This window comes from Larus michahellis, chromosome 9 (genome assembly GCF_964199755.1).
Source record: "Larus michahellis chromosome 9, bLarMic1.1, whole genome shotgun sequence".
In the NCBI taxonomy this organism is placed as follows: Eukaryota; Metazoa; Chordata; class Aves; order Charadriiformes; family Laridae; genus Larus; species Larus michahellis.
Genome location: NC_133904.1, coordinates 27,428,257 through 27,442,907, shown reverse-complemented (window position 1 = coordinate 27,442,907; position 14,651 = coordinate 27,428,257). Strand labels below are relative to the sequence as shown.

Genomic DNA, 14,651 nt, shown 5'->3' with positions numbered 1-14,651 from the left:
TATCAAATTTGTAATATGGGATTGACAAGAGCCACAGCTATCTCCCATGGCAGTGAGTATCAGCAGTTTCTAGGGGCAGTCCTGGAAATTCTGCAGCTGCTGAGTAAGTCGCCTCTAAGACAAAGTGATTTCCCTAATGCCTGTGAATCAGAGATTGATTTATGTCAAAGAATGGAGAAATTATAGCCTTGCAAAAACATTTTCATTCTTCCTTTCCCATCTCTGGTGTTCTAATTCATAAAATAAATATGCAGCCCTTTTTTCCCAATCCCAGTCAACTTTTAACCTCCACAACGTCTTTCTCAAGGTGTTTCAAATGTAAAAACTTGAAAGGCATTGGATTTTACCAGTTTGGGATGCCATGTATTCCACTTTTATGTGATGTCCCATTAGCTGTTCTGCTTGTATTGATAGAAAGGTGCAAGGAGGAGAATTGTGGATCACCACCATGAGCCCGAGGCAGCACTGCACCGGCCGGCTGAACTGTGCAAAGGCGCCAGAGGGTTTGAAATACCCAGATCCACCCTGATACATGGAAACTGAGCATCACATTTTCTAGACAGATGTGTGAGTCTGGTGGGGTCTTTCCTCATGGTGAGTTTGTATCAGCTCTGCTGGAACCAGATCAGACACCTGCTCCTTCCCTCAGCCCAGCAAATCGCTGTGAGGAGCCCCTGGAGCCCACAGCTATAAGATGCAGTATTTTTCTGTTTAGCAGTGCAAGTAATTACATTTTATTCATTTATGTTTGGAAGTTTGAGAGAAATTTCTACCACTTTTTGTGGTAGGTCTAAACCAGCTAACGCAGTGCAGGCACTCTCAAAGAGCCCAGTATTTTTATTAGCTCCCTGCAGTCTTCTGATGTAAAAATAATTATATTTTCACACCAGTAACACAAAAATAGTAGTTAAACACACGAAACAGTAGAAGGTCTGACTTGGGTCACATCGCTACTGCGAGGCCCTGTGAGCTGTCCTAAATGAATTATAGACCCGCTTTAAGTCTTGGAAAACAGCAGCAACTGGTATTTACAGGGCGGGCTGGGAGGGGGAAGGTCTTTCATACAGCAATATCAGCAACTGACCATCTGACTTTCTTAATGCACAAATTAGAACTTGCTAATTACAGAGTGGCATACAATATTACAAGTCTTTTCTGAGGTGTTATGGTGCCAGCCTACCTCACTTCACAGCCTGGCTCGATGATTCAGTTGTTACATGACGGGCTGATTACTTAAGATTCCCTGACAGATTTTCCTCCCTGGCGTCGCTCACCGCATCATGCCGGGACTTTCTGAGTGAGGGAGGAGGGCACAAACAAGTCTTGCCTTTTTGCTGAACATTTTGCTTAGTGCTGTTCCTGCAGTTCTCTTAGCCAATCTGCCATGGGTGGGAGATGACTACAGGAGATAACTACCAGGGAGAATACCCCATCACATGCATAGCAATTGTCTTGCTCTTACTGTTTAAATAAACCTCTTACAGTCCATGCTGCATGCAAGTCAGAAATGCATAAAAGGCCAAAAATCTCAGTGTATGGCCTCAAAACAGGGAGTGTGGATTGGCAGTTAGTACTCTTCTCTGGTACGAAGTAAAGAGGTGTCTTCAAGAGGAAATACATGAAGGAGAGTATAAAATCCAGACAAAGCTGAGACAACCAGTTAGCAGGATTCTGGGGAGAAAACTCAAGGTAACAAATGGACAGAAAAAAGAAAAGCAGAGCCTCAGAGCCAGAAGTGGAACGGAGGGATGGTACTGCATTAGCAGCGCAAAACAAAAATCCTCCAATTTCATTTGTCAGGATTTTTTCAGGGGTCATGTTCTAAAGATCATTAAAAGGTAAGAGGAGAAGCAATTTAACTATGTTTGAGCAGAACAAACCAGGCAGGATTTGGAAGTTCCATGAGTGGATGTTCATTCATTTATTTGTTGAACCACTGTACACAATTAAGAAAGCTTTTTGTCAGTAGAAATCCCTCTTTCTTCCCAAATGTTTATTAATAAAAAATATTTTTAAATTAAGTATACAGTATAAACTTTCAGAAAATACTTACCTTAAATATTCCACCCATTAAAATCATCTCCTTATAGTTTCATAGGTAACTTAGGCGTGTAACTATCACGTAGAAGCCTTTTAAAAACACGTTATTTTTTAAAAGGTGCAGAAGAAAGTAAATATTTTAATAACGGGAAAGGCTTAACAAGCTGGCAAGTTGGAAAAAAAAATATTCCAGCATGAACCATGAGTCTGTCCTTAACTAACATCACTGTGAGTTTGTTTTTTGGTTCAAACCACAGTGAGTTAAGGATGGAAAGACTGCCTAACTTTGAAATTCTTGGCTTTTGCCTGCTTTAGCACAACCTTACCTTAAACAGAGGTGTTTTGTGTTCCTTGCCACAGTACAATATTTCTCCGAGTCCTAAGGGAGGGAGACTGCCTTCCGTCACATCCTTTCCGAAGGGACCCACCCTCTGAACAGGGTAGCTCCGATACGGCCAACAATCCAACATCTCCAGCTTACCTGAATGTTCTCTTGGCTTTTAGACCCATAAACCTGCGAATCTGAGACAAGTCCCTGCAATACCCATGAGGATATTTGCGGCGGGCTCATGTGATTTCTACACTCTTGCTCAGAAGGGTGAGGGGAAGACCAGTGTGATAAAAGATGTCATTTTTAACTTTAGCTGGCAAAACTTTCATGTATGGGAATGTGAATCACACACACGAATAGGTGACTCATGTCTGAATGGGAAAAATGTCACCCCAAACCAGTGTTATTTTCTCCTCCCCAGGCCCCGGCAGAAGGCAAGGGGCTGCCCGCCGCGGAGGAAGGTGGCGGTGGGGGACAGCAGCGTGTGTCGGGGGTTCCATGGCAGCTGGGGCAGGGCTGGCGGGGAAATCCTCCAACCACCTCAAACTGGGAGCTGAACCCCCATGGCCGCATCAGGTTTGCCCACACAGCTCGCTGCCAGGAGTGCCCCAAGATGAGCATGCACCCCCTGTTTGTGTCGCAAAAACAAGTGAAACCCATCAAATATCCACTTGATTATCTGCAACTATGTGCCTCTGAGGTGCAGGAGCCCGGGGTGTGGTGATGGCTAGCTGTTTGGGGGTACGAGGAGCTGAGGCTGTATGTCTGGCGGTACCTGTCCTGCGACAGCCACTCTGAGGGGGACAGGGCCCCGTGACAGCCCTATTGAGAGGGACAGGGCCCCGTGACAGTCTGTCTGAGGGGGACAGACCGGTGTGACATCGTATTCAGGGGCCCTGGCCGGTGTGACATAGCCCGAGACGCCCCAGGCGCCGCGCAACGTCGCGGTCGGCCCCGTCCCCGAGCCCAGCCTGGCGCTGAGAGGCGGCGGGCCCTAAGGGGCCGCCGCCGCCGCCCCTCCCTCCCTCCGTCCCTCCGTGCCCGGTGCCTGCCCGCCCGCCGCGGGCGGCCCGAGGAGGCGGGGGCAGCTGACGCCGGGGCCCGTGCGGCGGCGGCTCCGCCCCGCCAGGCCGGAGCTGAGACGGAAGAAGCCGCCGCCGCCGCACAGCAGCCGCCCGCCTCCTGCCGGAGCCCGACATGGCGCTCTGAGCCCAGCCCCGGCCGTGCCCAGAGCCGCCACCCCACGGGGAGCCCCGAGCAGCCGCCCCCGCGCCGGGACCAGGACCGGGGAGGGGGGGCATGGGCAGGGCCGCTGCTGGGAACCCGGCGGGCATGGCAGAACGGCGCTAGGGACCCCCTTCCCGCCTGCGTCGCGCAGCTCGGCCCCAGCCTCGCGGCCGCGAGGTGAGCCGGCCGCGGGCGGGGGCTGCCGGGCAGGGCGGGCCGCGGGGAGGGAAGGAGGGAGCGCGCCCCGTGCTAAAGCCGCCTCCCCGCCGCTTTGTCCTTCCAGGCCCCGCCGCCGCCCAGGAGTAGGGAGGCCGAGAGAGGGGAGCAGCGGGCGGCGCCCGGCCGCCGCAGCCCGCCATGGCCCACTCGCCCGTGGCGGTGCAAGTGCCCGGCATGCAGGTGAGCTCCGCGCCGCGCCGGCCCCAAAATGGAGGCGACGGGCCCGGGCTGGGCCGCGGGGCCCGGCTCCGGAAGCGGCGCTTGCGGCCCCACCGGGCGGAGGCCGCCGCTGGGGTGCGGGGTGGGCCAAGCGTCGCGGGCGGCGCGGCCTGGCCGCCGGGGGGCGGCGGGAAGGCCTCGCTCGGCCTAGGGAGCCGGGGAGCCCTCGCCAAGCGAGGTGGGGGCGGGGGTCGGAGGTAACGGGAGGCCCTGGAGGGACCCCGCTCCCTCGGCGTGCCCCAGGGCCCCGCGTACCTGCAGCCAGCCCCTCGCAGGCCAGGGGTTTCCTCTCCCTCCCTTCCCCCTTTGTTCAGGGTTGGCCGCGCCGCATCTAGGAGCGCGTAAGAGCTCCTAGAACTGATTAAAGGCGAAATTAAGTTAATCGCAGGGTGTGTGGGTGTGCTGTAAATGACATATCGGGCTCGCTGGCAAGCATACCTCCTGCAGGACCTCTCCACCGACCCGCGCCTGCCGCGGGGCCTGCGGCGCAGCTTCTCCCAGGACCTTGCGATTAATGGAAAGGTGGTAAAGGCGAGCTCCGGTGGTGACGGAGGGCAGCAGCCAGCCTGCTGCTGGGAGCCATCACCTGTCAGAAACCTCTCTTCAGCTGGGGATGAGGCCTGCTGTCATTTCTCCGTGTTAGGGGTTGTATCTGCTTGGAAAACAAACAAGCTTATGTGTTACTGATTTTCATCGGAAAGGTGGAATACCGCTGACTTTTCGTTCTTACTCTGCTGAACAGTCCAATAAAAGTTTGGTCAGGGGTCTTTATCAAATGTAAAGGAGCTGAGGATCAAACTCATTTCAGTGTTGTTTGTTGCTTGTCAGGCACTGGCAGCTCAGTCAATGTTTTGAGCTTTCTCTTAACTTCTGGGATAGGCATGCGTGTATAATGTTGGAGTTTTTTTTTAGTTCAAATAACATAGAAGCCTTTATGGTACATCCCTATGTATGCAAGGTAGACAGTAAAGAGTTCAGGAGGTTTCAGAACAGGAGGTTAAAATTTCTCTTGGTCAGGTGTCTTTATCACTTCTGGAAAGTGAAGAATTGATGTATAAACAGTATTTATATATTAATTTAGGCTAGTTACAATACCGAGGTTTGGTTTACCTTTCTGATTTCGAATAATTTGCAGGCTTTCTGCAATTAGTAAGATTTTGGTCTTCCACTGACTTTTTGTTGATGTAAGAGGATATAAATGACATTTTTTCAGCCTCCTTGTTCAGTTAATGTGTCAGGGTTACTATTCTCTTGGTACATCCTAAAGAAATTTTGTGATAAAAGATTTAGAGGCTTTAGCCTGAGCTGCTTCTGTCTTTTTTTAAGTATATTTGTATTGTGAGACTTCTGTTTCAAAACCCAAGTCTGTCAATTTTTTATTTTTGTATTTGCTTAGTGTATTGTTGTCCTATTTTTCAATAGCTGCCCTGCCATCACTAAAAGACCTTGAAATCATTTAGAGTCCTGTTTTCCATTGTTAAACCAATAAACTTTATGTAGTAGCATACTTAATTCCACTAGTATTGTTGTTAGTTTAACCCAGACCCTTTAACATGTATCTGTAGGTTTAAAGGATTTTTCTAACTGTTAGATATGTACAGCTGCATAAAATTAAAATATATTTTTCCCTTGGTGACTTTTTTTTTAGTGAAGACTATTGCACGAGTCCTGAAAGTCTTAGAATACAAAGAAATAGAATTTTGCGAAAAACTATTCTGCTCACTCTTTTTTTAGAAGGGTCATAATACAGTTTTTTTTTTAATTAAAAAAAAAACCCCAGCAACAAATACAAAAACCAAACTACCACACCTATTTGCTAAAACAGGTGGAGTGTGGTAGTTTGAGGTATAAGGGTTCCTTCTTTTGTGTTTTTTAACTTACCTGAACTACTCAGTCAGGATTATCCAAGTGATGATAAAAGCGTCACTGCTTCTGCTCAGTGTTAAAGTAAATGCATGGTGATCGACTGAAGAAGGAATAAACAGGTTCTTCTGTGATGGAAGAAGATCTGATAGTTAAGTTAAAACTGTCACTGTGGGAAAGTGCCTGTAATGTCGAAGCCTTTGTTTTGTAATCTGTGTTGAGGGAAGTGTTTTATTGAATGTAACAGTTGGAAACTGAATTTACCAGAGAATGTATTACAGGTTTGAAGTCTTCAGTTTCATTGTACTCTTGTACTTTCCCTCCTGTTTCATTATACAAAAAAAAGTATCAGCAAAAATCCGTAAATAATGTATTGTATAATTACCATACTCCAAAAAGACAACTTTGACAGTTTATCACCAAAATATAACTTTTTTGACTGTTTTAAAATCTTTCGTCCTGTGAAGAGTGAGGTTCCCTTTAAAAAAAAAATCCGAACGTGGAAAATTACAGAAAGTCACAAAGAGTTACTTTGGTGAACTCAAAGCCTGACTTTCAGTACCCTGGCAACAATGGAGGACCCAGAGGTAGTATTACCCGTTGCCCTTATGAGTAGTTAGGGAACCGTTTGTTTATGTAGTGGTTGTGTTCTGTTTAACCTGTCTTGTGTCCCTAACAGAACCAAATTTTATACCTAACAATTCTTGCCTGTGCAAGCAACTTCCTGAACACATTCATTTCCCTCAATCCTTTGGAAAGGCTGTACTTGATCCAATTGTATGATGTTAACTTACCCGGCTGCCAAACTCCTAAGCCCGTTCAATAAAATCAAAGTACTTGCTGAATGTATAAAATGATTGCTGTGAAGTTGAGCATAATACACCAAATTATGGCTCTTTGTACAGAATCCGAGACTAGAATGAAAGGTTGGTGTAGCTATGTGAGCACAATTAAGGTGTCCAGTTTGTAATGAGTTTGAATGCCAAGTTGGAATTTTTATTCAGTACTGTCACTGTAAATTTGTTCTTTCTTCTAATGGGATAGAAATATTCACGCTAGTTCTTAGTCTGGAATGCTTTGAGATATCACAGTGAGAAACTTGTCTGCTGGGACCATCTTCAAGGGATCCAGTTGAGCTCATACGGAGCATTGCTGGATGTGGCTTACAAGAGAGATGTTAGAGCCTACCTGTGTCTTTTACCAACAAAGTACATGTACTGAGCATAAAGTACTGAAAACAGAGCTGGAGTGAAGGTTTTGGAGCCCTTGTTAGTAGCCTACACTACGGCTTTTCTCCTGCCCAGCAGGCAGGATGCATAGTTCAGAGGGTTATGTTTGTTTCAGGTGATCAGAGAGTTTAAAGTACGTCAGTCATTTCAGATTGATGGATTTCTTATTAACTTATGGTATTGGCAGCATCTCGTATAGTACTCCAAAACTGCCTTACAAATGAAAGAGGCTGGAAACTGTTAACTTACAAGTGAGTAACAATTAACCTTTCTGAGGTGGACAGTGAGGAAATCTTTCTGTCAGCATGCTAAATTTCCAAACTAGTCTGTAAACTTCAGCAGTGGAGCATTACTCAAGTAATAAATACCGTTTTTAGCTGATAGTTTTTATGTATAAACTTTCCTGTTTCCTATTCTGTTGTGCAGAATCTTAAGTCTGTGAAATATTCATTCATTAAGTGACGGAAATATTGTTTCTTCTCATTTGCTTGCTTCTTGTCTGTATGTGTGTCTTTGGAACCTGGTTTGGGCCTTTGTGTCTCTTTATCTCTGCTATCCTACTCATCTAAACACTTTTTGTTTCCTTTCTCATGGCTTTGTTGATATCTCCTGATCCTGTGTGGCAGCAGTCTTGAGTGTGGCCAGAAAGATTGTTTAGACCTATCTCCATCTGTTTTTATTGGCATTCAGGCTATCTTGCAATAAAGAGCGTAACTTCCTCTAAAAGCAGAGCAGCTAGCAGCATGTGACGTGTCAGCCAGTGTGCTCTGATTCACAATTGTAGAATTGCGTGATTAAATACATACTGGGATGTAAAGGTGAGCTTTGCTCTCCGTGCTGCCAGTTACCAGGCTGGCTGTAGGGCACTGCTTGCCAAACAACCTGAGCCTGGCCGCTGGAGAGCCTCTCCCTGCAGGATGCTCAGAGGCAGATCGATTAGACTCTAGTTATTGGATGATGTATATAGAAAGGTTAAAGAAAAAGTAGCATTTCATTTTGGAAGTGGTCTTTTTCATAGACCAAGAAAAAAAAATGTTTTCTCTTAAATCAGTGCACCTGTAGAAATGGGCTCTGTGTGGTGCCTAAAGCTAGTCTGGAAGTGTGTCAGATTTCGAGTAAACCTTAAGCATTGTGGTTGGAAGAACGTGACTTATGTTAGGAGAAAGCAGTCTGTTACTGTCAAATGTTTCAATGTTTTGAGGGTGGGCATTAGAGGAACTTAAATCTTTGAAGAAAGATCCATTCAAGGATATGGTACCTCATTGCTCTCCTAGGAACTGCATACAGATGGTTCCACAGCAAATTTGAAAAGGCTTTAAACTTATTATTTAGAGACAAGACTTACTTAAAGGAAACTGGGAAGTGTAGTGCTTGCAGGGCACCAGGAGACTTCCACAGCAGAACACGTGCCCCTGTGCTACTTGAAGCAGATATGCATCAAAATATTTGTGGAATTCAACACTGCGGTTGTTCCTTTCCTTGTTGTGCTTGATGTACGAGCTGTATCATACCTAATAGTCTGCTAGCTCAGCTCAGCCTTTATTAGCTGAACTTGGCGCGTCCATCTTGTGCATTGTGGTAAGTTACTCTGATGACAAATAAAAGTAGGGCTCAGTCGTACTGTCTTACTGTTATCAAAGGAGGAGGATAGAGCGAACTCTGGAAAGTGTTTGATACATGGGAGCTGTGTAGGTATAATCAGCTGGAATTCAGCAGATGCTTTTATCAGGCTTAGAAGAAAAAATCCACAGCAGTCTTTTACTAGTACTTTTTGTGCAGATTTTACAGTTTAATACACGCGTTAAGTGCACTGACCTGGAATTCGGAGCAAAGCTGCTGAAGCTGCAGAGAGCACGTAAGACAAACTCAACTCGTCTCACCTTAATATCTCTGCTGTTCTGTATTCTCAGTTTTGGGCAGAGAATAATTTCCCCCAAAAGGTAAAAACATTACATCTGAAACCAGACTTCTAGCTTTTAGAAATATATAATTGTTACTTTATTTTGTAGTGGCTTTTTTCTGTGGAATTTAACATTGAAAAGATTGACACTGGCTGGTTTTGAACTCCAGCATCTTACTGTCATGCTTTACAAGTCCTAGTGAAAATTTTCTTTTTATTTTCTCCTTTTCCTCAAACAGGAGAATATATAGCTAGTAGCAGCTCAGTAATATATTGCAATTTGTTATCTAAAAAAATGAAACAAAATTCTTTAGATGCTTATTTTGAGGGGAGGATTTTTTTTTTTTTTTAATATATAGTAACTTTGTGGCACACTACGAAGAGTGTATGTGACTGAATGTGCCTCTGCAGCAGTATTTGTCATATGAGACCTATGAAACATCTTAGTAAAGATAGGCAAGTGAATTATCCTCAGTTTTCATTGTTTTCAGTTGTCTCCAAAAGTGAAAGACTGAATTTTAAATCTGTTAGTAAAAGTACCACTCATTTGCTCTTTGGTGATTCCCTTCAGGTTCAAGAAAGGGTCACCAATTCTGAAAAGTGGTAAGATACTATTATTTTGTCTTCCACTTATTCTTAGGAACAGAGTTTAATAACTGACAGACACTTGAAGAGTTCAGGGATGGTGTTGGGGATAAACAGTATGAAGTTGGTTTTTGAAATTTTTCTGTGACAAATGATTTTCTGACATGCTGTAATTAGTGGCTACATGTACGTTGTCTTTGCAGAAATAGAGTTGGTGAGGTATCTGTCATGTCAGGAACCACTGTTTCAAATCCTGATATTTTATTCTAACTTATAATAATTGAAAATCAAATTTCTTCCTAATACTGCCTCACCAGTTTTTACTCTATTTCAAGAACTGTCATTTGTTCTTTAAATTTAAACTTCGAGCAGTTCTTCTAGAGCAAGTCTGTTCTGCTGATTAGATGAGGATCACCGAGCACACTTCTTAGCTCTGAAGGAGAGACTTAAATCTCATGGGGAGGGTGCCCATCTAGTGATATTCACTGAAATCCCTTCTGCCAGAGGGATTGCTAGCCAAATAAATCTGGCAAAAAGAACTCAATCAGAGGAACTATTAACAAAGGGACTGACAAGGTAACAGTAGCTTGCTGGTGTCAGTCTCGTTCTTCCTCCTATCTCGTGCATGTGATTTTGCAGAAATAGGCTATATTGATTAGATCCATAGCTTGGGAAAGAACATGGCTTCAGCTTAGATCTTTCTTTGTAAAGAAAGCTTTGAAGAACTGCGTAGTTGACTCTTAAAAGCGTGAAGCCAAGTTTGTCTTGCCAAAATCTGTATTTGAGTGGTCCTGATTGAGGCAGCTTTTCTGGAAGAGCTTTGTGGCATGATCTGTCTTGGATCTGTGTGAATTCTCTATGCGTTGGTGAAGGAGAACGAGGAATGAGGAATGTTAGTTATCTGCAGGTTTCGCACTTGCGCTGTGGAAGGGGAAGCCTAAGAGCCCAGGGTGGCTTCACTGTTTTCATGAACCAGAAGTCAAGTGCCATCTGTTCGGTCCTGAAGAACATAGGTTGTTTTTCTGTTCCCCTCTGCTCCTTGATCTTCTGCAGGCTTTACTTTCAACTGGGTACTGTTTTATGTTCTGAGTATTTGAATAATGTTGAATGGGGGGCGATCAGAGGGTGTCTATACTTTGCTAGATGTCAAGTTGTGTTTCAGTACAGGCTTCTGTCTTGGGAGCTGAATGCAGAATAATAAAAACAGTGTACAGAGTGGAATGACCATAGGTGTTGTAAAGTGCCTAAATGTAAAACACTGAATGAAAAAGATTGAATTTCTACTGATGTAAATCAATTAAAAACATATAGAGAATTATGAGGGGAGCAAGATCATCTTGCTGTTGATCTCTCACCTAGGAAGGTGTCATCTGGCAACCGGTCATAGCAAGAACATTTTTACATTCCTGCACAGCTTTATTCCAGCCTAGTTGGTAAGAAGAATCTGAATTTTTTTTTCAGGGTGTTTCTCTTCCTTCTCCCCCCTCCGCCTTCCCTTCGCCTTTTATGTAACAAGATGCTTTGCCATGCTATGAATGAGCTGCAAAGTAATTGAAAAAGGATTTTTTTTGAAACGGGCAGGTTGGTTCTGGCAGGGTAGGTTTCTTGCTTCCTTTGTAGCTCGTTTTGAAGTTGCGTTTCTGGTTTTTCATTGTGTGCTTCTTGTAGCTTCAGGTCCAGTGTGATTGATATGATCAAGGGCCAGGCTTCCAGAGGAGAGTACAGCTTTCGGGCTTGTGGTCATCTAGCCTTGGGGAGAGGATAGAAATCTAGGATTCTAGTAGACTGGTGTGTTTGCCTTCCTTTCTCGAAATAGTCCTTACTAAAGCTAAAGAAATGGTGTGATACCCTCTAACCGTGGGTTCCCACCGGGGCTTCATTGCAGGCAGTGATTACGCCCGAAGAGTTATCTGTTGTAAATAAACTTGTGGCCTGCTCTTTAACCCACATTGTGTTTTGGAGCCATCCTTTTTCAACCGGTGTTTTTCTGCCTTGTGTTAATTTTGTTTAGCCTGAAAATAAGTAATGACTACTTCAGCAGAGAGATTTAACAGAGATACTTATGTGTGTGTTAAACTCGAGGTCTTGTTGTTGCTTTCTAGTTTATGAACTGGCAAGTTAAAAAGCTGGATTTTGTTGTTATTTTTGTTCTATCTGGATTTTAGTACGAGTTTAATCTTACTTACGGGAGGAAAATCTGTGTATCATGTTCTAACTTGCACAGAAAAAATGCTGAAATGGCTTCTCAGAGCATTGAGGAGGCCTTTAAAATTTATGTAGCAGTTGCCATTTAGCTGTAGGTACGGAGCCTCTAAATATTAGGAAAATGGTCCAAATGATATAGTTTATTGCTGGCAGAGTTTTGACGTAGTTTTTCCTTTAAGTGGGTGTGGCAGGAAAATTAAAAAAAAAAATTGTTTATGTGCTGATAAGCAGGCTGCTTGGTGAAAGGAAAGGCATACAGCTAAAAGTAGGCTGCAGCCCATAAATGGTCATTTTTCCATATTCCTGTTAGATGTGGTTTTTGTAATCTGTCTGCAGATTAGGTTTTTCAAAGCAGTTCATAAAATGGAGAGATTACAAATGTTCCTCAGCAATGAGGAATTGCAGTAGTCCTCTGTCTTCTGACTTCTAATTGAGGTGTACAGGCGGTTAGTTCATTGAGGTGGGTTAATTACCATTCAGCAGTCACTTGTCCTGCACCGTTCAGCAAAGGAGGTTAAATTTTTGAAAGATCAGCTTGTTGAACTCTAATAAATGCAGTGCGGAGTTTGAACACTTTGGCATACCAGAACCTGTTGTTTTCTTGAACTGACATCCGTCTCCATCCGCAGATGTCCATCCTTCCTAGCTATTGAGCGATCTGTCACTTAATGTCTTTTTCAAACCATGGTAAAGACCTTGCCACGTAGTTTGTGCTGTTCTCCCTCCCCAATTTCTCTGACTATATTGGTAGGCCACGCTTCTCAGCGGTGTGGGCAGACTGAAGGATGTGCAGCTGTATGTAGTGGTTTGAGGATTTTATTTTTTTTTTTGAAAGATAGTAGGTGGTAAAAAAGTATTGATAGGCAGAATGGAAGCGGAGTGGTACTCCATCTGAAATGTAAGGATACTCAGTTACAGAGAAGCCCACTGACGTGGGAAATTTCTCTTTGTGTTTCCTCTCCTCCCTGCAGAATACTCTTCATAAATAATCAGTGTAATTTTTTTTTAATTGCCTGTGTCAAAGAGCTGATCTTTGGGAGATGCGTTGCGATTCTTTCTTTTTGCTTATTTATGCTGTTCGCTAAGCTTCTTCATGTTGTATTACCAAAGTGAAAGAATAGCTATGAATAGAGGAAATGAGTTCAGTGGTTTCCATTTTCAGCACACCATGCTATTGACAGCTTGCGTCTGCCACAGGTCAGAGATGGTTTGAAGATGAGGGCGATTCTTTCCCTAAAAATGTGCGAATGGGTGGGTTTGTGTGCTGATTTTAAAGTTTTGATAGTCGTATGAATTTTCAAGCATCTTGCCTTACGGCTCACTTGATGAAAACAAAGCCACGTGGATTTTTTGCTTGCTTATTTTTGCTTTTGCTTTATATTGAGGTTCTCTAGGTGCTCACTAAAAATGGCAACGAGTTTTGGCCTTGTCAGATAAGGGAGACATTTCATAAAGGGTGTAACAGAGGTTGGGTCCCATTTAAGAACAGCAAATCTCAGATCTAGTTTTTCCTACTGACTGTGTAGAAAAGCTCGATAATGTAAAAGTTTGATAGTTCATAAAATCAAATTGTTTTGCTTTTAAAATACTTTTTTCTTCACTATGTATCATACAGTTCCAGTAAATGTAATGAAGTGTCTGCTATCCTGGTATTTGAGTCTTGAACAGGACTGCAGGGTAGCATCAGTTTAGCTACATGCGAAAGTCACTGAGAAGCAGGAGTGCGTGTACAAGATGAAGAAAAAAGATGTCTACAGGTTCCACCCTTGTTTTGAATATCTGCAGGTTAATTTTTTCTGCTTCTTTGTAAGTAATAATGGATCTGCACCTGTGCCTTCATTAACTTCAAACTATTCAAATTTTTATATGTGTGTGTGTGTGTGTATATATATACACACACGCCTGTGGCACTGTTCGTGTGAGTAACTTCAATTGTAATAGGATTTAAAAATAAAATTGGTGGGGTGAGGTGGGAAGGAGCACCAGGAGTTAAAATCTATCACTACCTGTGGTGGCTTTATTGTAAAGAAGAAAATATTCCTTCTGCAGGTATAATATGGAAATATATATAATATATGTGAATATATATTGTTATATAATAGAATATGCATGATGTATAATTAATATGTATATATAATATATCTGAAACTACATGCAAATAGTGTATGGAAAGAAATTCAACTAAGAAGAACGTATCGGTTGATTAAGACATTAAGAAGTTGCATATCCAATGTTACTCCCTCTTAGTTTCATTTTTTTGGGGGCTCTGAGCAGAAGAAAAACTTAAAGATACTTTATTATCTGAGAATAGGTAAATGTTTATGAATGGACCGATTACCTATGATTTCACTGTGTTCAACCCAGATGCAATGTAAGAGTTAGATGACTGCTGAGAATAGATGAAATGTCTTAACTTTTAATCTGTTTTTCTTTTATTGACTTTCAATAAGTCTTTTTTATTGTCTTTTTTACTCATGTCTTTTTTACTCATCGTATTTCAGGTCTTCATTCTTAAGACAATAAAAGGTATCTTGGAGACTTTACAGATAATAAACTAGGCCTCATAATTGCTGTTTAATTTTATTGTTAGCCATAATTCAGACAGTACAGACAGTGGAACTTAAAAGAGAAATGGTGCGGTGTATACTGACTTCAGCAGCAAAGTGGGCATACATTCCTGATCTGGCATTTTAATGCTAATGTAACTATGAGGCTGTGCAACAAATTAATTACTGGGGTGTTTTTTTAGTGGAGGGTTGGTTTTGGTTTAGTTTTAAATGTTTTGTCATAAGATAACCTCCTCCTTTTCCTCAGCCTTTCTGTAAGATAACTC

The 14,651-nt window shown here is 43.1% G+C and overlaps 1 protein-coding gene across 2 annotated transcripts in view; it reads left to right on the top strand.

The window, feature by feature from the left end:
• Positions 1-3,503: 3,503 nt before the first annotated feature.
• The window catches only part of STK26 (serine/threonine kinase 26), a 32,203-nt gene continuing 21,055 nt past the window's right edge, over positions 3,504-14,651 (top strand). Inside the window, exons 1-2 of one of the 2 annotated variants that reach the window (XM_074599766.1) lie at positions 3,504-3,775; positions 3,882-3,997. In XM_074599766.1, coding sequence (XP_074455867.1) covers positions 3,956-3,997 — 42 coding nt within the window. In that variant the 5' untranslated portion in view covers positions 3,504-3,775; positions 3,882-3,955. The remainder of the gene's footprint in view (positions 3,776-3,881; positions 3,998-14,651) is intronic. The other variant, XM_074599767.1, reaches the window with a different exon arrangement.